This window comes from Ananas comosus, linkage group 15 (genome assembly GCF_001540865.1).
Source record: "Ananas comosus cultivar F153 linkage group 15, ASM154086v1, whole genome shotgun sequence".
NCBI classification, from domain to species: domain Eukaryota; kingdom Viridiplantae; phylum Streptophyta; class Magnoliopsida; order Poales; family Bromeliaceae; genus Ananas; species Ananas comosus.
This window is the reverse complement of record NC_033635.1, coordinates 5,982,110-6,005,713: the sequence shown is the minus strand read 5'-3', so window position 1 is coordinate 6,005,713 and position 23,604 is coordinate 5,982,110. Positions and strand designations below refer to the sequence as shown.

The following is a 23,604-nucleotide window of genomic DNA, read 5'->3' as shown; positions in this document are numbered from 1 at the left end:
CCAGCATTCCCGAGTACTGCAACGATTGTCGCCTCCGCACTATAAAGGCGTGTTTGGTTCGCCTTTTTTTTATTATAGAATCGGAATTGAAATAGACGAATCCGTTTGTCTATGTTTGGTATACGAGATTTTCATTTTAATTCCGATTTCCAGGTGAATGAGAATCCCTCTAATTACCCTCTTTTTCAATCCGGTCTAGGAGGCCGGATTGACAATTGAATTCCGGCAGAATGGATTTGTTCGGATTAAATTTAAATTTTTTAAGTTTTTTTTTAATTAAAACATAAGTTTAAGTTTAAAAATTATATTTATAAATTTTAAGTTTAATTTGAACTTAAATTAAAAATTAAAATTCAATCAAGTATTTCGAATTTAATTTATAAATAATCTAATTTATAAATATAATTTGAATTTAATTTTAATTTAAAATTTAAAGTTTTAATTATTCAAATTTTATTTAAAATATATTAAATATATGAATTCAAATTGAAATTTAAATTATAATTGTAAGTATGAATTTGAATAAATCAAAATTTAGTTTTTATATTTAGAATTATCGGTTCAATTTCAAATTTTAATATATTTAAAATTTTGACATTATTTTAAAATTTTGACATAAATTTTTAATTTCTATTTTCAGTTTGAATTTAAATTAATATATTATAAAGATAAAATTAGCATATTAATTTGATTACTTTTCTATTATCTATCTAAACCAAATACCGACAACAAAAATAATTCATTCCGATTTAAGTGGTGAACCAAATAGAATAAAATAATGAATCATTCCAATTCCATTTCCAACCAAACAGAATGAAATAATAAATCATTCCAATTCTATTTCCAACTTATTATTATTTCGATTTCGATACTGATTCCAACTTTGAACCAAACACATCCTAAAGATACACGAGCACAGACACTGCAATTCGAACACAATTGAGTCACCAACTTTACAAGGACACGAATGCATATCATGTTTCGAAGTTAAATACTTCCAAAGAATCATTTTCATAATAAAAATTTCACATCACCAGAATGCAATTGATCTTCCTCGATATGCATGCAAAATTTGAAAAACCTATATTAATTTGTAATAAACTGCACATGAAAGATAACCNAAATAGTTCCAAAGAATCATTTTCATAATAAAAATTTCACATCACCAGAATGCAATTGATCTTCCTCGATATGCATGCAAAATTTGAAAAACCTATATTAATTTGTAATAAACTGCAAAAAAAAAAAAAAAAAAAAAAAAAAAAAAAAAAAAAAAAAAAAAAACAGCACGAAACATTGAAATGACAAGATAAAAACATTTTCGCAATGAATAATAGGAAAAAGCATAAGAAATAAAAAGGGATTGATGAACAAATGCTTTACAAAAAAGTAAAAAAAGAAATCATTGAGGAATAGATGAATAATTGATGGCAACTATGTGATTTGCTATCTTACACCCATTTCTTTCTCCCTCATTAATAGGCACCTTCACAGCCCCCCTCATATAAAACTTAGGGTGTTCCAAAGTACTCCTGCTTCGTGTTCAGTCTATTCTTGTGTACATATTACATCCATGAATGGTATAATGTGATCTCGTATACAATGGTGAAGGAAAAAAATAAAAATAAAAAAAGTGAGTCACTGCCAAGTTTTGACGTTGTATAATGTTCTAGCTATTTACTGTTGGATCAGAAGACTACTGAGAAGAGGGTGCTCTGGTTGTTGTACATGTTGCATGACCAACCTTTCACGTGGACGTTGAGCTCTGTCAGTAAGTGAAAAATATGAATTAAGGCCACAAATAGAAGAAATACTAAAATATTACTTAAATAGACCTAATACCTATAGGTAATAATGAGAAGACATATTAATCAGATACGCAAAGACACATATAACCTAATTTCATCATTTTGACTGTAAGTGCAGGTACACTTGGGACAGCAACACTACCAAATATATATATATATATATATATATATATATATATCAAACTCATCTCAGTTATACGCACCCCTTCCTACCATTCAATAGCACTCAATCCTAAATCTGAGAGCACATTTGATACTATCCAATGGCAGGAACAAGTGCAGTCACTCGGATGCATTTTATAATATCTTTTTCCCCAATACCACTTCGAGAGCTAGATGCTAGAATGCAAATCAGTTAGCCATCAAAGGAAATATCGAAGGTACAGCAACATATCAACCCATATTTACCAGTCTGTTCCCATCAAAATGGAGTCACTTATATTGAAAGCTACTAATGTTCTACCAATCAACAAAGAGTTAGGCAGACAATGCAAATTAATTTCCAGGCTAGCAATTTAAAGTTTGATTAAATACTAGACAAACATTATTCAACACTGTCTGAATTAGACATGAACATAGTGCAAAGGTGCCTGATGGGGTCTATCATGACCTAGTAGTAAAATCTGAGACATGCGCCTAAATCAAATTACTTTATTATGGCATGCATTCTTAAGCATGATCTTAACTAAATTCTAAGAGCCATCAGATACAGGGATTCACTGAATGCTGAACTTACTACTATCAGTATGTTTACCCAATACAATATTCCATCAGTGCGCCCATCCAACTTTCAAAAGCAGAATTAGGTTTCATAATTCAGAAACTTGAGAAACACCCGATTTCGATGACTTCTTGGATCTATCATGACCTAGTAGTAAAATCTGAGACATGCATCCAACTCAGATCACTTTATTATAGTATGCATTCTTAAGGACAATCTTAGTTAGGTAACTTAGATTCTAAGAACCATCAAATTTAGGGATTCACAGAATGCTGAACTCCTACTATCAGTATGTCCACCCAATACAGTATTCCATAAGTGCGCCCATCCAACTTTCAATAGCAGAATTAGGTTTTGTAGTTCAGAAACTTCAGAAACACCTGAACTCAATGACTTCCTTGGTTAAGAAACCATGTCCAATAAACCTGTATTTCAGCTACTATGTTATTGGTGCAATATAAATACTTATTCGATCTTTTGAACGCAATTGGACGGCCACATGCTTATCCGACTTGTTCAAAGTTGTTTTCTCCGCCACTCCACATGCTAATAGCTCTGATTCATAGAACTAGAAGCAACTATTCCAAATACAGAGGTATCACCTAGTAAACAGTAAACCATTGGACACATCATTTATCCCATGATGCATGACTTGCACTATGCTTTGAAATTATCACCAAAAGGTTCATTTCTAATGTGTAGAGGTGATTAGGCAGTTAAGAGATGAAAGTTGTTTGATTATTTCCATATTGTACCAAGTCAAAGAAAAGTTCTAGGTTAGATTTGAGAGGTTCACATTGGGGTTTAGGGTTTAGGGTTTAGGGTTTAGGTTAGAGGTGGAGTTGGGAAATCAAATTGAGTTGATTAAGACAGTATATGTAAAATTCATCAAAAAAATTACAAATTATATTACATGATGGCGAGTCAATTTATCCCGGTTTGTTGATGCAACGATCCTAAAGTCTGAATCAGGTACGGATTATAGATCAATAAGGGGCAGAAGCAAGCAATGTAGCTAACGCTTTTGAAAGGATGCCCAACTCAGAAATTTAAACTGACGGAGATACGGAGCAGATATTATGTGAGTATAGCAGTGTCAAGACCTTACACTAGTCGATTGTAACTCCAAAGTGGCAGAATCATCACTCTCCTGCAGTTACAAAAAGCAATATTCAATTGTTAATTGTTAAAATGCTTGAACAACATATCAAATGAAAGCAACAATCCTACAAATTATTCTGATTAACAATGAGGCTAAGATATCTAAATTAACAAATACTAGCAATCCTTATAGTTGTGAATGATTATGACACCATGTCTGTTCATTACCTCAACTAACAAATCTTTCCTTGTTATCAATCCTATAACGCGAGAAGGACGTGGAACAACAAATATATGCCTCAACCCTAACTGACGAAAAAGATTGTAGACCTGTAAATGGAAAAAAACAAAGGTTTAAAAAAAAACTGAAAAATTTTGATAGGACAAATGCATAATCAATTCAAAAGAACAGAAAAACTTTCCACCTTTGCCAAAGACATATCCTCTGGCACTATGTAAGGGGAAGGATTTAGGAATGGGGCAAGATCCAAATACAACTCCAGTTCATCCTGTGCTAGATGAATTTCCTCTATTGATTTTCCTTTGCTCGAAGCGGGTTTCACAAAATCACTAAAATTGTGCCTAGAAAAGGGAACAAGCAATCAGATCATTTGTGTGAAAGGGCTAATGCGGGGTAAAGGTGACAGAATAGACCCACAAACCTGTTAGATACACCTCTGAGATCACAAGGGAAAGGACTGTTCTGAAAATCTACCTTAGATTGCAGAAGCACCAGTAAGTGACTGCAAAATAAAACAGATCTGTGATATCTAAATCATTTGAACAGAAAGGAAATATGATGTAGAAGCAAATCATAAGTCCTACCTACGAAGTATGAGGCCAATCACAAGTGTTTCTCCATTTGGCCGATGATCTACTACCTGGATTTTGCATCTTATTAGTTAAACGAGACTTAGCAAAACGAGTGAATGAGTATTGTAGCATACTATGCCCAACTCACTGGGAAACCATTGTGCTTGTTGCTTCGCAAGACAGAAACAATATCTGCAACTTTAACAATGCGGGAGAAACATACAACCTTCAATAAGCCATAAAAAACAAACATAAGCTGAATGCATAATAACATAGAGAGACAAGGTCAGATTGTATGTATTCAAGAACAAAACGGAAGTAAACCTTTTGGGTCTTGCATGCCTCCTTTGCTGTCATATTACGCATGTACTGCTTTGGTCTAGATTCAAGTAAAGGAATACCCCTCAACTGGGCTTGCATTTCATATAATCCTTCATTGAAAAAATCACCAACAGCCTATACGGAAGAAAATACAACATTCATTTCATAACTCTAGTATAGAAAGGTAGTAACGTAAAAGGAGTACCTTTGATACAAGAAGAACAAGCATAATTAGTGGTAAGAGTTGCAGGTTGTTCGTAATCTCAACCATAATGACACATAAGGAAACAGTCATTCGCATAGAACCACCAAGAAAAGAAGCAGCACCAAGAAGAGCATACCTGAATGCAACATTAAATTTTTCCAAGTTTATAACTCCATTTTAGTGTGTACAAATTCATTAATACATAATATTGTGCAAAATGGAAAGCCTTTTATTTAGAACTAATAATGACCAATATGATCAAGCACTATTCTGTAAGACTTCTGTGCAAGCTTCTCAAAATAAAGTTTACAATTACGTGGCATTATGAAAGCGGACAAGAAATCAATTGAAGAGAAGGAAGTCTAGTATATTAAAGACTCACGTTCCCTCCTCAACATTTAGCCGCTTGTAAAATTTGACCACAAACATTCCAACAAGACGTCCATAAGTTGACCCAATCATTATTCCAGGAACAAATTGACCAGCCGGAACAGCAGTGCCAAATGTCACAATAGCCAAGGAATAAAACATAACCTGGCAACATCAGAACAAGAATTATTAGACTGGCTACAACAAGATTGCATATAATCCAAATGCTACATGATAATGACCTCTGTTATACTAACACCAAACTTGTTATAATTTTTAAAATGAGTACGAAATCCATAAACATTTGCAGATACAAACTTATTAAAGAAAAAAAACAAAAATAAACAAAAATATATATATATATGAGCACTTTTTCATTTTACCAAGAATAATGGGGACTTGAACTCTAATGTGTTGTGATGGTCAAATTTTTGCTTAGCAGGTTTAACGTAGTATTCAACATTTCACATTCCAATAATTACATTTGTGAAATACTATTTGTAGCATTAGCGAAAAGTACTTAAGGAATTATTTCTAACTTGTCCGGGAATACAACCTAGGAGACTCCCTTACCGAGGGGACTAGTCCAGTAATGCACCCTAGGAGACTCCCTTACTGAGGGTCCTTTTTGAGTTTAAAACTAGTTCTGTTTATCACAGATTGTACGCATGTTGCTAAGATTGAGTGTCATCTGGGAAAAACACAGCAATGAACTTCAGCTTAGGATTGGCTCACTCCAATTCTAATTTAAACTAGTATAAGAATTTTGTATGCCATGAAAGATAATAGAATAAGTAAACCAATCTAGGGCCTATTTGGGTGGGTGCGAGGGACAAGTTATCCAATAACATTATGCGGGATGGGAATATTTGTTTGCCGTTGAAACATAGGAGCTTGATTTTGGTCCATTGCAAAGTCCATATAATTGTGAGTTTTCAGGATAATTAATCTTACTAATAATACTCTGCAAAATAAAATAAAAAAAAGCTTAAGAGACAATATATACTATGGTGTTGCAGACATCTTTTCATATTCGTCCGTCAACCAATTACTACATTGCCCTGGGATAAACAAGGAAGTAGTTGAGTTGAGCAAGATATTCAGGTATTCAAACAGGCCCATACGGAATATCAAAAATTAACAAAAACAGATGCAAGAACAAGTACATTGAAGAAAGTAAAGCATGATTTACAAGCATATTAGTTTCACAGCTAAATGGCAAATCCATTATCAACATATCAACCAGAAATATAAAAACTTCGCAAATGATAGTATGGATAATAACGGATTACGAGTTATACCAAAAAGGTGAGAAGGCTTTGAGCGCTATACTCATGAAATGTTTTTGCACTAAATAAATTGCGTATGGCATCATCCTGCAAGAAGATGTCACACAATCTTAGAAATTAGAAAAGTTAGAACTAAATGACATATTTACACAAATCGAGCTATTTAGGTGTTATTTAACCTGCGTATTAAAGAAAATGGTGGCCAGATCGTTGTATTCCTTGTCCTTGGCACAGTAAAACTGCAAATCAAAAGAACAGTAAGTGGGTGTTTGGCCTAGCTTTTAAAAAGTGATTTTTGACCCAAAAGTGATTTTTGGCTCAATAGAATGTTTAGCAACCTCATTTTTAAAATCTGATTCTGACTTTTAGAACTAGTATTCTAATTTTCGACGCCCAAAACTGCTTTTTCAAATCTGATTCTGATTTTGAACTCATATTTTAAATTTTTATTCAGATTTTAGATTCAAATTTTAAATTTAAATTTTAAATTTAAATTTTATTTTTATATTTGAATTTACAAATTTCAAATTTTAAAATTCAAATTTTAAATTAAATTTTAATGAATTATAAATTATAAATTTTAAGTTTTAAATTTTAAATATTCAAATTTCAAATTTTAAACATTAAAATTTTAAATTCTAAATTTCAATTTTGAAGTTTTCATATTTTCAAGTTTTAAATTTTAAATTTCAAATTTTTGAAATTTTAAATTTTAAAATATAGATTTTTAAATTTCAAATTGAAATTTTAAATTTAGATTTAAAAATTCAAATTTGAAATTTTCAATTTTCAATTTTCAAATTTTAATTTTTTGTGCAAATTTATATTAAAATTTTAAATTTAAATATTAAATTATTTTAAAATAAAATTTAGTAAAAAAAAATTATTATTTTCAAACAACAAAAAATTTTGCCAAACAATTTTACAAAATCACTTCAGAAATATCGCTTTCTATCTAAACTAAATCAAATACTTTACAGCTTTTAACCAAAATCAATTCTCTCAACCAAAATCACTTGTGCAGAAATCACTTTTCCATAATCTAGGCCAAACGGGCACTTAAGAGAGATAACTGACAATCAAGGCACTCAAAAGCAGAGCAACAACTAATTACTCGATAATAAAGTGTAAATAAGTAAAATTTACATTCACAAAATTTCCATCAGTCCCAGGTGGACGAGGGCATTCAATAGCATCTGAATCAGGGCATGGACTGCATTTCGTTAGAAGTGGTGATCCAAAAGATATAATAGAGGTAAGCACGGAAATGAGGCACACTTCCAAAATCTGAACGGAGGAATGGAAATATAGGGATGAGATGAAGTTTAAAGAGGTGTGAGGTTTTGAACTAGAATTAAGAACAAAGAAATCTATGACTGTTGTCTAATGAATTATAACATACCTTTACTCTACTCCCTTTCTTATGAAGATATGATCGACGCCATTTTGTAATATAAAGAGTTAGCTGATTGAATAAGGCTCCTGAAGAAACAAGATTAAAGAGGCACAAGTTATAGAACTAGAAGATGATCTTATCATAAATATATGCCATACTACACATTATACATACAAACGTAAGCAAGCATGGCTGATTAACTCTTACCAAGAAGACCACCTATAACCCCAATAATAGCCATGGGCAGCAATTCCTGAAAAGAGTAGTCTTCTTGACCACTTAAAGAATAAGTGAACAGATCAATCACAAAGTTCACCAGAATATTACTCATAAAATGAGAGTGAAAGAGAAATCTAACCCTGATATGTCCCAGATTATGAAGCCGCCAGAACCAAAATGACCACATTTCCCACTCTTGCACCAGCTCATTGCAGATCTTACGACGACAGCCACAACAGCAGATGTAAAGAAAACTCTCCACATTAACTGGCTTCTCCACCTTTAGGAACATAGGAGGAAATTAAGTGCTTTCACAGTTTCAAGCCAAAAACAAACTCATCTACGAGAACAGACCAACAAATGAATTTTCATGAAATTTAGTTAGGTCATTTTTATAGGTTCCAAGGAACTGAGATCACCTAGATTATACACCAGTAGCATCAAGAAACACAAATAAGAAAGTGAAACAAAGAATTTAACAAGATTAAGGGTACATGAAAATTTTTAATAAGAACAATGCTGTTTAATATGAAAACTTTTCGCTAGCGGCCAAGTACCACACAGCACATATAAGGTAGCAGGTGCATTATATCTGTGGATATGTGATTCATAAAATATAGTCAAGGTAATGAAAATAGAGTGTGAGAAATAAAACTAAAAAAAAAAACTGATAAAAGAATCATGATGATTAAATGAAACACAGAACATCAAATAACCAACTTATTATCACAGTGTGACATTTTATATGTAGAGGTTGCAAGAAACTTATTATTATACATATATAAGCATGAAGTTTTATCATTCAAGTCATAAGCATCAAGTTTGCTAGTGTTTTAGTAACTATATATATTAAATTATTAGATGACATCACACACAACACTCATTGTGTGTTTACCCAGGACAAGAGGGTATAACATCAGGGGAGGTGTTGCGGTGGGCTATGCAGTGCCACACTGGACAGCTAGGGTGGTAATGCGCCAGGTGCGAAGAAGCATTGTCCTGAAGAGAGGGAATTGAAGGAAAGACAAAAGTCGCCATGTGCAAGGGCAGGGGCAGCACTATGACTGCCTGGATGTGGCATTGTCCTGACAGCAAGACCGTCATTTGCCGAAATAAATTTTTAACCAGGAGTTATTTTGAAGAAACCCTTTCTTTCCCTTACTACAGTAAATCTATGTGTCATTTTCTCTGACAGAACTTCTAAACACCAACAACCATATGACTAATTTTACCGGTTACACTTTTTGCATCCTTTTAGAAACTTCATTCCTTCAATGATTTAACCACTTGACGCAAGCCTAAGCTGCACTGAGAGGGAAGATACACAAGGACAGAAAGAGAGATACACAAAGAAGACAATTATTCGAAAAGGGGGAAATATTATTGATCAAATTCAAAAGCGTTTACAATAATCAAACGCCATATATTTATATAGGCGATATCAGAAAACTACCAAGGAAAGAATCTAAAATATCTCAAAATATAATTTAGCCAAAAATAACCATAATTGACTAAACAACCTGACTCAAAATAGGAAAAATAAAAAAACTTTTCCAAAACAACATAAGAGTGTAAATTCGAAGGCATAAACAACTGAATTTGCATCACAAACTGAGCCAAAACGGCGAAGAAGTTCAACATGTAAAACTCAAAAAGTTGTTTTCGAATTGGGGCTGCACGTTGAAAACAGACACCGGTGCGAAAAGTTATGACTGTTTAACCGAACCGTTTGCAAAAATTGCTGAACACAACGGTTTTTCAGCCCAATTTGGTTAGGTCAAGCTTGTCCATAAATTCTAACACTAAATTGGCTGCATCACTACTTTCATATTTTCGCTAGATTTCATAATATCCTCAACATTACTTCCTTCTTTAACAGTGCTATTCAACAACAAACTATCAAACTACTTATTCATCTGCAAATACACCAAGAATCTCTGCTACCACTCTCAGCTTATATGAGCTATTAACCCAGATAAGATTAGCATTATTGTCTTGAGAATACAATAAATTTCTTTATTTACTAAATCTATGTATATTCTTTTCCCTCTTCCTTTCTGCCATCTAACTTCATGGCTCTATTTACATTGCCTTTTTAGAAAAAGGGTAAGAGCAATCCATCCACGTAATTTAAGATATTTATCTCATAACACATGTTTTCCCTACAATTTGACAGTTGGTGTACCTTACCTTTCACACTATGTATTTGCAGTGATGTAGTAGTAGGTTCCATTAGGTAACTTATGTTAGGATACTCTTTTTTCTTTAAAATTTCAAACAATGCATAGATGTTTGAACTAAGCTAGCTAACCTTTTCTACAGACATTAGTATTCTCAATAGCGGCTTGTATAGACTATAGCAGTTTTAATTGGTAAACGCTACGCTATACTGTTAATAATAAAATATAGATGTGCGCACAGTGAACGCTATGGCGGAAAAAAAGAAAGAATGCCCATTTTAGTTCTCAATTTTCTAAAGATCCGATAAGTCGGTTAAGTCCTAAAATCATAAAAAAGTGTCCTAATAGAAGAAATAAAGTACTTAGTAAGTACTAGAGAAACTATTCAATCATATTTCTTACAAGAAATGAATGAGAAAATCATGATTCTATTCATGTGGGGAGACAAACAACACGACAACAGAACAAGCTTATCGGTGGCCGCTAAGGATCACGACAACAGAACAAGTTTATCGGTGGCTGCTAAGGATCACCACGACTACGAAAGATCACTATACTAAGTAGAAACACTACTTGGAATATAAATGTAGAGAAATTTAAAGTATTATACTTCTATATTTGGAGCTAAAATATTATTGCTATCATTTTAAATACAAATGCAGTTAGGAATATACGCATTTAAATAATTTATAATAAATCCCACGATGGGTTCAAACGGCTGCTATGGCACCCACTATCCGCTATCCGCTTTGATAGCCCTAAATGCTAAATACCGCTATCAGTTATTTACAACCTTCACTGATATTTTAAAGACTGTCAATGTTTTGTATTCGATTCTCATCAAAAGTTCCGTATGGTTTTAATGAAGTGCTCTAATGATGTTTCCCTCGATCAATTTATCTCATGCCACTCTTGAAGGACAAAATATGTCCACAGCTAAATTTGTGTGTGCATGTGTCTGCTTTTCGTGTATGTTTGCAGCTAGTCTTTGTGTGTTTACTACAGAAAGTGTGTGTGGGGGCGGGCGGCAGAGAGAGAGAGCATTCAAGGTAGTCTTGCAAATATAAAGGAATTCAAGCTATCTGTAATATATCATTATCATCTATACCTTTAATAGAATACCTTGATTAGCAGGTTAAGTATCCAACTCAATTAATTGAAAAGGGCAAGTTCTGAAGAGTTAGTTGTGTCTAGCCTGGCTCACTTCTTCCATTATACTACGAAGTCATACTTAACAAGTGCAAAATGTGAGAAAAAGCACAAGAAAAATTACCAAGACGTCACTTCTTCTAGGGCAAATAGTACACCACCAACAGGAGCTCTAAAGGCAGCGGCAACACCAGCAGCACATCCACAGGTTACCTTCCCAAACATATAACATACCGTCAGAATGCAGAATTGTCATTGCTCATAGTAATTGCCAAAGAAAAAAAAAAAAAAAAAACAAGCCATTTCAGAAATATTAGCAAAATTTTAGATGTTGCAACCAATGATGCGATTCCTTTTTTTTCTTAAAATTCACAGGTGATACACTTCATAACTTTCCAGCTTTGGTCTGGATCTGTTTCCTGTTTTGGAAAAAGTAAAATTGATGCCAAACCTGAAACTGAATATATATATATATATATATATATATATATATATATATATATATATATATGAAGTTATGAACATAATATTATAAAAAAGAACATTGCAAATCATATTCATTAGAAATAACTATTTAACATTTTCGATGAAGTTTATTTGAAAAATAAAAAGAAACAAGTGGACGAGTAAAAGTGGAGAAATCAAGCTATGTATCATTTAAATAAATCACTGTCAAGAGAGGCTTACATGGAGAATGCAAGTCAACTCACCAGGTCACGGCGATCACGATCACTTTCAAAAATGCGTAACCACCTGGAACGTAAGTGGTACTTTGTGGATCCACCCTACACACATTCATAGCAGATTTACTAACTCATTATGTGAGAATTTACAGTAGTAAGAAACATAGAGCCACAAGTAAAAGTGACTAGATATGAATTTACATCGTTTCTTAGAACTAAATACCATAGAACAAGTAGCATGATAAGAACAGAGAAACAAGTTAATTCCATTGTTTCTAAAATTTAGTTCAAATTAAGCTATACAACAAGATGCACAAATTCAATTTCCCTAATTCATCAAAAAGTAGGATTTTTTTGGTTCAAATGGTTAATTGCCAATTCTCCATTTCAGAAACAAAGAAGACAACTTATATTTATTTCCTTTCGAATCTCTTAAACATAAGAATATAAGATGTTCCAAGAGGCTATCAGCCTATATTCTTCCAGATAGGTTCCTCCCAAGGTTTCAAGTGCCACCCCGTGACGTACGACACGTATAACAGGTGGGGGGGGGGGGGGGGGGTTCTTGGAGTAGGTATTGCGGCACAGTATCGTGCCCTTTTTTTTTCCTATTGGGGTTTTTTTTTCTCTTTTTGCACACGTACCGCGGAGACAGCTTGAGCTCGTAGCCCACCACTAACATCCACTTTTTCTTCACAAATTGTTTTTTCAAAATTTGCTGCACCACGAAACTTTTGGCGAATCAGGGCATGAAATCGAACTCGATAACCAAATTTCGAGGCACATCTAATATAAAATTCTCTTTTTGGAGTTAGAAGATTGAAAATACTGATAAAATTAAAAGCTAAATAAATCAATTGATACTTAAATTTATTTAAAATTATTTGTCATATAATTTATTACTAAATTTTTATGGATAGATCTAACAAATTTTTATGATCCACCACGACGATCTATGTGGAATTAAGTAGTCATCACTCTATAAAGATAAAAAAAATTATATAATTATTGTACTTGTAAATTTTATTATTGTATTTTAGATTCTATTCTCTATAAGGTATTGTACTTTACATATAAAAAAGCTTTCCAATATATATTACTTGGTGAGTACAATAAGCTATGCATAGCTAATATATTCATAATTATTTAGATAAACCTTTCAACATAACATTATAAGAATTTACTGGAACCAAAAAAACTACAATAAGACTGTGCTAAAGCGTGCCATTAGGAGACCATGCGTATCCAGTGGCACGCAAGCATGTCACGTGTCGCCATGGAAGAGTGCATGTGTCATACTGTGCTAGACAAACAGCGGCACGCCCTCGTACCACAGTACTTTAATCCTTGTTTTTAATATATCTAGAGGCACTCATTACCCCTGCAAATTTATTTCTATGGACAGTGGAAGTGGCCTAATAAGGGTCTGTTCGTTTGGGTGAAAGTGGAGAGGCGTGTTCACTGCTTGGTTCGCCGTAATAAAGATACACAAGTTACCCGAAACAACATAATACGGTGAATAGAGATGAAGGAAAAATAAAATAAAATAATATAATGGGTAATGCTAGCTATATTCAAAAATATTTGATTGTGGTACTAATTACTCTTTTATTTAGTTTACATGTTTAAAATATGATGGAAATTAATTAGTTAAGTTTCACTTCTCTTTCATTTAGTATGCACATTTAAAATATGATGACTTAATTAGTTGAGTATTTTAATGTTTCTTTTACTCTATAATTTTATTGTTGAATTATTATGATTTATGTATAAAAATATTAATCTAGTTGTTTTAGATTACATTTTTTAATTATATCGGGATACAATTATATTTTTTTGTTTATTACATTATAATTTATTATTTATCAAGTTATTTATTATTTATTTATATATAAATTATAATTTTTACGTCATTCAATTCCTACCAAACAAAAAGCAGAACTGAAGAAACTTCACTTCTATAGCTATAGTAACAAACAGCAGGGGAGAAGTAATTTTCACCTAAACTCTATTTCAACCCAAAGTCCATTGAAACCCAAAGTCCACTTTTAGTAAAACAAACAGGCCCAAAACTATCATAAGTAAAAAATTCTAGAATACGTAAAAAAAAAAGTGTAAAAGGGTCATTACAAATTTACACCCAAAACAAAGTCACAGCTCACCTATGTAGATTTTCTTACACTATCTACTTATAGCCAAATATTAGGACAAAGAATGAATCAATGTTAATCTATTTAGAGCTAAAAGTGTAGGCTCACATCTAAATGTAACCAGAATGGAAGTTGACTTTAGCTAATCACGTAAGAAACAAACTCAAGAAAAAGAAGAAGTGCCTTCTTAAGAGGCGCTGTTGTCTGGCAGTTAGAAACCTTCAATAAGGTTAAGTTAGGATATCTACTCCAGACTCGATATGGTGAGATTCTTTTGAGTTGAGCTGTAAAGGATTAACTCTTGAGCCGAAGTTGATACAAACACTTTTCGGATATTAGGATTGATTTATCATAGATAACTGCAACAAGAAATTAATTTCTGAAATACATCTGTAAAAATCAAGACTTCCACGATATTCAAATACAACTCTCTTATATGCAGCAAGTTGAAAGGGAAAGAAAGAGGAATATAAGAAAAAGGAGGAGAAGAGGAAGAAGAGAGAGAGAAAGGAAGAAAAGGCAACAAAGATTTAAATGCCCATTAGTATGAGCTATGCTTATCGTGTTGTACCATCCCTCCAAGGTATCAGCACGATACAAACCCCGTGACGATAGCACAGCTCAAAAATCTCTTTCTTTTTTAAATTATCAAGTAATTATATCAAGAAAGCATAAACATATTAAGAGCAAGTAGAATACACCAAAGCTAAATATATATATATATATATATATATATATATATATATATATATATATAGAACAAATCAGACTAAAAAGACAATTAAGATCTGAAAAAGACAAAAGATTAGGATACACTCCTCTCGATGACATATTCATCTATAACCTAAGAGATGAAATTAGAGAAATAAACTTAGCAGAAGAAGGAGAAGGATCTACTGTCCATAATCCCCCTGTAACACACACTCCTCCACCATATCATGTTGAACATCCATTATCCACTCCCCCAGCTCCACAGAGACCTCCTAGGCCTCAAACAACAAATCCCGGATATTCTCATATACCATATTATGATACAGTCCGGATGCCAGCAGAAACCTATAATACTGGTAATTTTCCTAGACATAGCGTTTCCTCAGCACCAGAAGATCAAATTTACCCCTATGGTCGCAATGTTAGATCAGATAGCAAAAGATATCCTTTTGAAAATCCTGTTAATTTGCAAGACGCAGGATCTGGAAAAATATTAATTTAATGAGATAAAGAGTTTTAGAAATATAAAAAACATCTGAGAAAATTTTTATCGTGATTTCTAGAAGGGAGTACCAGACGGGACCTACTTTAAAAAAGATTTGGAAATATAGTTTATTTTCTACAACGGAGATTTTAAATTTGCACTTCATCCTATTTTTATTCATACTACAAATATCTTTCAAGACATATATTTATTTCTTTCCCTTCCTTTTTTACTGTGAACTGTCTATCAAACAATTTCATCTAAACATCCACCTTTCCATCCCAATTAAATTAATTTTTAATAACGACCAACATCGTTTCCGCCTACAAACACATTTTAATTTAAGTTTTTAAAGCTTAAAGTAAAAGTTATATAAAAAAAAAAAAAANAAGTCCTATGCTCAAATTTTAAATATTATTCAATTTCTACCGTCCATTTTGACATAATTTATTTACTAAGTAAACGATGTCAAAAAAAACTAAAATTTTATTCCTGAGAACTTTATATACCCTAGATCATATTTAACGGTGTGGATCGTTAATTTAAACACCCTAAGATCGAAAACAAGACTATAGTACCGGAGCTTCGATACTATAGATAGTATAGTAGCCTAATTCTATATATATATATATATAGAGAGAGAGAGAAAGAGAGAGAGAGAGAGAGCAGGGCTGTTGTGCTCTCAGGAGCACGGAGGCCTTCGTGCTCCTGAGCCGTTTTCGATGATGGAGTTTCCGAATCAACGATCGGTTCCGTTAAACTTGATCTAGCGTATTTGAAGTTTCTAGAAAATAATTTTTGCGATTTTTCGATATCATTTACCTCGCAATCGAAAGGATTCAAAATCAATAATTTTTAACGGCTGAAAATAAAAATCCTATAAAAAGTAATGATATACCACTAAAATTTTCGATCAAAAATATTGATTTTGTTGTAGATAGTATAAAGAATTTTGTATCAAAATTTCATCTGATTTGAATACTTCTACACCGTTAATCTTGAAAACGGCAGATATCAACCATTAAAAATTATGAATTTTGAATCCTTTCGATCACTAGGTAAATGATATCAAAAAATCGCAAAAATTATTTTCTAGAATCTAATGCGCTACGATCAGTCCTAACGAGCCGATCGTGATTCGGAAACTCCATCATCTAAAAGGCTCAGGCCTCCGTGCGTAATGAGCCGTTTTCAATAATAGAGTTTCGAATCGAGCGATCGCTCCATTAGGCCTTGATCTAGCGCATTTAGAAGTTTCTAGAAATATAATTTTTGCAATTTTTTGTATCATTTACCTAAGCAATCGAAATGATTCAAAATATATAAATTTTTAACGGTTAAAAATAAAAACCTATAAAATGGTGATATATAGCATAAAATCTTTTCGATCAAGAAATCATTGCTGTTGTTATAGATAATATAAGAATTTATATCAAAATTTTATTCTGGATTGAATACTTTTACATCGTGAACTTGAAAACGCAGACTATCAGCCATTAAAAATTATGGATTTTGAATCCTTTCGATCACTAGCTAATAGATATACAAAACATGACAAAATTATTTCACGAAACTTCAAATGCGGCTAGATCAAGTCTAACGGAGCGATCGCGATTCGAAAATTCCATCAGACAGGCTCGGGAGCACTGAGAGCACAGCTCTGGCTCTATTCATATACTATATAAGTATATATATATATATATATATATATAGAGAGAGAGAGAGAAGGAGAGAGAGGAGGCGTAGGCTGCTATTAGCTACCGGTAGCCGGACGCCTCTATGATATTATATTACGTATATGAGGCATAGGCTCTAATACTATCGAGCCACGACGCCTACTGTGCTACAAGATTGTTTTCAATGATGTCTAGCTTCCAATCGATGATCGGTGCCCTCCGTTAGACTTTGATCTATACTATTGAAAGTATTTGAAACTAAATTTCATAATTTTTTCGCTATCATTTATATCACGAGTAGTCGAAAAATGAATGGCTGAAATAAAAATTCATATAAAAAATGATATGAAGACTTCGAATTTTAAGATAGAAGGTTACTGATCCTTAGTTCTAAATAGTCAAAAAAAATATTCTATATAAATTTCATCTGATTTGAATTGTTTTACACCATTAAATTTACAAATGCATCACATCTACTATTAAAATTGTCAATTTTGAGACCTTTTGATCACTAGCCAAATGATGTCTAAAAATTCTGAAATTTAGTTTTCAAATACTTTCAATAGTGTAGATCTAGTCTAACGGAGCCGATCGTCGATTTGGAAGCCGTTTCATCAAAAACAACTTGGTAGCACGGAAGCCTCCGTGGTACCGATAGTATAGTAGCCGGACTCCATATATATATATATATATATCATTTTCATGCCAGTGTGTCATCACATAGATATTGTGCCTACAGCACGCATCGGTATGGCACATACCGGAACCATGCCAGCAAGCACTCAGCACGACCCTCTGCCTCACCACTTTAATCCTTAAACAGCATTGTCCATTTCTTAATTCTTTTTCTCCTATGTGAAGCTTCCTTTCTCAATTTACTGTTCAGTTAGTATGGATATGAAAAGAATTCTTGTTATGCCCCGATATGAGACGCAACCCCCGATGATGAATCTTCGCTGAGCAGAGATGGTATCAATGAAGATCCGAGAGCCGATTCCTTCTAACTCAACTATGGATCTTCTCCTTTCCTATTGTTGAGGTAGTACTATGGTAGTACTATAGGAAATCCATTGAAAGGGAAAGAGAAAAAAAGGGAGAGAGAATCTGAGGAAGAAGATAAGAGAAGTTAGAAAGGGAACTGCAATTGTATTCATTTTGCTATTTCTATTACAACTGTTGCTTTGTAGGGTTCTTGAGAGACTAAAGTGTGATTTCTTATACAAAGGAGACTAAATTGCAAAAGTGATTTTTTCTAGTGATATGTTAATAGGCTTAGGTCTAACTCGGGCTAGGCCCTTCCATTGCCCTGGCCTCGACTGCCATTTCTGAGGCATAACAGGTCGGATGTGGGAATCGAACCCGACCCCTTCCCAACTCCCTTAAGTAGCCCGAAGCTTCTCAAGTCCCCTCGAATTCCCTAGTTGCTTCTTCCACCTTCTCGGTCCTTCCACCCTTCTTCTTCTTCCTCGACATTTCCTCATCCTTGCAGAGCCCTCCTTCCGCAGTTAGCTCACCTTGTTGTCGGAGCTCAGTCGACGTAAAACCCTTTTTTCCAAGCTCGTCGAAGATCTATCCAAAACCCTCGCCCTTGGAGTGAAGACAAAAAGCTAAGTACTTCTTTACTCTTATTGTCCTAAGTGTCTCCCTCGTCTTCTTATTTTCGTCATTATTATTATTATTATTTTCCCATCTGTCAAGTTCTCACGATTTCTCTTTTTTTTCCTACAAATGTTACAATTCTCCTAAAAGATATTCTTATGATTTGCAACACTTGCTAGACCCTTTATTTTCATCATGCAGCATATAATTAAGATTCTCCACCTCACAGAAATTACGAGGGAAAGAACGACTTTCCATTAGAATCCAAATTTAATAGTCTTTGCAAGACCACCTTATAACAAATGGACTCAAATCCAAAGTAACAAGCTCAACTAATAGGAACAAGAAAACTAAAGTCTAATATCAAGTACATTCTAGAGTCAAACCCGGCACACCACCACACAAATCAATGTACATAAACCCAAAGATATTTGATACAGAAATTCCAGATAACTAGAAAGGTTTTTACTACTATCTTTGCATTTCTTAGAACTGAATTAAATAGATAGAGATTAAAGTACCTAAATTTGTTACCAGGAACAAAATCCTGTATGGCACATACTGAGTGAATGAAAGTAAAGTACAAATGTTAGATTTGCACGCCCCACGGATCAAATCATATGTACTTCCAAAGTTTTTACTCTAGCTTGTCTGGAAGCTAACAATTCAAGTACATGTAACTTTTGAAAGAAGATAAGCTTAACAGCCTATTAATACATCAACATAGGTTTCATGAAATTCAAATGCATAGTTTAGAGTATTCAATGACCTTGAAATAACATCTTGAAACTTCACTAATAAAGTATTACTGAGAACTTTAAAGCACTAAATTTCCTACATTAAGGTCACTTATTATAACACAACAATAATGCTTATCTAATTCGTATATTTCCATGGAAGTCCATATAGTAGGTATAATTTAAAAAAAATAAAGAAAAAGATAAAAAAAAAACTACCAAATTTCTCATTGGAACAACACTTACTAATCCAGTGTTTGAAAAGGCGCGCCTGAGGCGCGCGCCTCAGCGCCTAGGCGCGAGGCGCGGGCCTCCGCGCCTCAGCAATAGCGAGGCGAGGTGCTATTGCTGAGGCGCGCGTCTCAGGCGAGGCGCGAGGCGCACATAAGGCGCGCGCCTTGGCATATTTAATATTTTTTGGATTTTGGATTAAAGTTTTTGGGTTATTGGGTTTCGGATATAAATTTTATGTTTTAGCCCGATAAGATTAGTAAAAGAATCTAAAAGAAACCTAAAAAAACCCTAATGAAATCAATCTATCGCCCTCTCCTCCTACCACTCTCTCCTTTTACCGCCCTCTTCTCCTTCTTGAGGCCAAATGAAAACATTGGCACCACAATCACTTTTAAGTTGAAAGTCGAAATATATTTTTTTTAACTTGAGAACCTATATGCACGTGTTTTCTTTACTTTTTTATAGTTTTTTAGTTTTGTATAGTTATTTTGGAGTTTTTTTAATATAGAATATCAAATTAAATTACTGTGCGCCTCGCCTTCTTGAGGCGCGCGCTTCGCAGTGCGCCTCGCGCCTAGGCTCCAGGAGAGTCTTGCGCCTTTTTGCGCCTCGCGCCTTTTCAAACACTGTACTAATCAAAACTTTAAAACCTAAAACAACAAGAATATACCTGCCCAAGTAGAGAAGCAATACAAGCACCAGTGTGTACAAGTGGTCCTTCTTTTCCCAGTGCAAGGCCACCTCCAACAGATCCAATGCTTCCGAATATCTGTTTCATACAAAATGTTCTCGATGAGTATAAACCGACTGGAATAGTTAAGAGTCAGAACGAAACCTTAAAAAGACATACCTTCCCAACTAGCGTCCTAAAAAGAAGGATCCCGTGTGTATCAACTCCTGTAAATAGCTTAAACTCATTACGAGGTATAGAAAAGAGAAGGCTACAAAGAAATTGCAATTAACAACAGCTTACCATTTAAGTAGCCTTTGATTTCTGGAATACCAGATCCAGCAGCAGCTGGGGCGAAATGTGTGATAATAAATACTGAAGAAAAGACTAAACCTAGATTGATAAGTATGTACACCAAGAAACCCGCAAAATAGGAGTGTTGTATTATAGAGAAGGTTGCAGCATATTTCCAGCCAGAGAAATTCTCGACAGCAAGATTGATGAAAACAGCAGCATATCCAGTGCCTAAAAAAAAAAAAAAAAAGGAATAGCTTCCTTTTAAGCTAACTCTATTGCACTTAAAGTAAATTCAGCAACAAGTCGGACGGTCCGTGGAAGGCAAACAATGTGAGGAATAAAGGCCATATGATTAGCGTGATAAATGATGCTAAAAAAAGCTAGCTACAGTAAAGCTATACTTCCACGTTTTAGTGCATGCACAAAGATAAATAACACGACAATAATTATATTCTCACACGAATGAGACAATTCAAAGGAAAATAATCAGTAAAATGTCAGAGTCCACCAAATAGCATGGTCAGAAAGAAAGGTAGTGATCCAGTTGCTCCTTCAGTCACAAGAGAGAGAGAAAAAATACTTGGCAAAACAAGGTAAATGATTAAAGTTTGTTTTCTCTTCATCTCTTCACCTTCTAGGCGGCTGGTTCCCCTCCCTTTTTACTCATTTCTATAGTTTCTCTTCCACATTAATCACCCTACTTTCAACTCAACAATTAGTAATATGAGGCGCTTTTGAGTTGATAAACTGAACTAAAAAGAAGCCCATGCCTTCTCCAAATCAACAGAGGCGCCGAAACAAACAATTCACAAGTATAGCCTCGAAGAAACAACTTCAGATTCTTACGCAGACAGAGAGTTTGAGCAAACCAAGTAACCAACATCTGCTACATTTACTGCAAAATTCTAAGAGTGTGTTCTATGCAAATTTACAGATGTTTCTTCAGTGTCTAGATCAGGAAAACAAAGATAATTTCACTTGAGGTTACTGAATGTATCGTTGATTCAAACTTCAGATCACAAAGATAAAGACACCAATAAAGAAGTACAACAGATTGCCAGCTCTTACCAATGCCAATCAACAAGGCGAACAGCCACTTGACTACCACATAATACGAAACCCACAGCTTTCCTCTCTGCGCCTGCGAGATCGGAAATCGTACAGAGCAAATCAGAAGCTAGAAGAATAAAAACAAAAAAACAAAAAAGACAAAACAAAACCCCCGAAGTTCGAGTGGAAACCCTAGAAACCCGAACCTGATGCTCCCGGTAGGCGTAATTCTCGATGATCTCGTAGTCGAGGCTCTCCATCCCGCTCCCGCCATTGCTCCTCCTCGCGAAAACGTCCTCCTCCTCCTCCGCCGCCGCAGGCCCCGCGTCGTCCTCGGCGGTCGGAAGGCGAGACCACACGAGCTTCGCCGTCTCGATCCCATTCTGGAGGTGATCCGAGAGCATGAGGAAGAAGAAGAAAGAGAGGAAGAGGAGGAAGAGGAAGGATCGAGAAGTCGATCTAAGAAAATCGGAGCAACGATGGATTTTGAGGGGATGGTGATGGTAACGGAGCTCCTAATTCCTCCTAATTTTCGTGAGGTGGATAGGGGGGAATATGAAAAGCTCAAGGTGGGGAAACTGGGATGACTTTGCGTTGGAACGACGTCATTAATGGTGGGATTGAAGAGTCCACCGAGAGAGGGGGGGCGGGGACGGGAGAAAAGGAAAGGAAAGAAAGATGCTCCCCCCCGGGATCTGAGCCGCGAGTTTGCGGGCGCGCCCCTCTGGTTAGGGATGTAAAACGGGCCGGGCGGCCGTAGGGCCCCCGGCCCAGCACGCCTACGGCGCCAGAGAATTGAGCCCGTCCGCCCGCCACGGCACGGCCCATTACGGGCCTGGGCCGTGCCGCGCTGACAGCTTAGCGTGCGGCCCGACACGGCAGCCGTGCCTGCCGGGCCAGCACGGCCCAGCCCTGCGGGATTCTAGGGAGTTGGGGACCCATCCCAGCTCCCAAGGACCCAAGCCAGACCTTGGGACCTCGGGAGCCAGGTTGGCTCCTCGGGTCCCAAGGTAGAGAAATAAGAGCCTATGGGCCCTAGGCTCTTCTTTGGAAAAATTTTTAAAATTTTTTTCAAAATTATTTAAAAATTTAAAACTTTATAAGTATTTTGATAATTTTTATTTTAGCCAACACTATTAAAAAAAAAAAAGAATTATTTTCTTTTCTATTTTTAAATATTTTATATATTTTAAAAATAAAAAATATTTGAAGGGCCGGTTCGGAGCCCGACCCGGCTCTGCCCATCCGGTGCCATCAGAGCTGGAGGGCTGTGCTGGGCCTGTGTTCAATAAAATCTGGCCTGGCACGGCCCGGATTTTAACCGAGCCACGTCGGGCCGACCGCCCTGCCCGCTTTGGCCCGGATAAATGTGGCCATGCCGGGCCGGCACGGCCACATTACATCCTATCTCTGGTCAAAAAAACCAAAAAAATAAAAATTTCTGTTCCCTGCTGTGCCTGCAACATATTTTCATATTTAAATCTAAAACAAAATTCGAATCAAAGAGTAACCTCAAATAAATAAATAATAAATGAAATAAAATATATATATATATATATATATAGAGTATGTCTCCCATGCTATCGAAAGTACGGAGACTTTCGTACTTGTAAGTTATTTTTGATTATAGGACATCCAATTCGACGATCGGCTCCTTTATTGTAGAGAAATATATATGTAGAAGGAGAGAGAGTAAAAGGGGGTTTGAGGGGACACGCATCACCCGTCCCCCAAACCCTCCT

The 23,604-nt window shown here is 34.9% G+C and overlaps 1 protein-coding gene across 3 annotated transcripts; it reads right to left on the bottom strand.

The window, feature by feature from the left end:
- Positions 1,349 to 22,536, bottom strand: LOC109721282 (chloride channel protein CLC-d). Of its 3 annotated transcripts, none has more exons than XM_020248792.1 (23): positions 22,069 to 22,536; positions 21,881 to 21,953; positions 20,819 to 21,040; positions 20,696 to 20,742; positions 20,516 to 20,614; positions 12,282 to 12,356; positions 11,696 to 11,784; positions 8,382 to 8,522; positions 8,231 to 8,301; positions 8,030 to 8,109; positions 7,774 to 7,914; positions 6,807 to 6,866; positions 6,640 to 6,714; positions 5,352 to 5,503; positions 4,970 to 5,105; positions 4,768 to 4,899; positions 4,592 to 4,669; positions 4,456 to 4,511; positions 4,293 to 4,373; positions 4,056 to 4,212; positions 3,859 to 3,960; positions 3,633 to 3,679; positions 1,349 to 1,765 (listed from the first exon to the last, which is right to left on the bottom strand). In XM_020248792.1, the coding sequence occupies exons 1-23, from the start codon at positions 22,264 to 22,266 to the stop codon at positions 1,678 to 1,680; spliced, it is 2,400 nt and encodes a 799-aa protein (XP_020104381.1). In that variant the 5' UTR covers positions 22,267 to 22,536; the 3' UTR covers positions 1,349 to 1,677. The 3 variants fall into 3 exon arrangements, with proteins under 3 accessions (XP_020104381.1, XP_020104382.1, XP_020104384.1); XM_020248793.1 differs by having other exon boundaries at positions 3,638 to 3,679; XM_020248795.1 differs by lacking the exon at positions 7,774 to 7,914.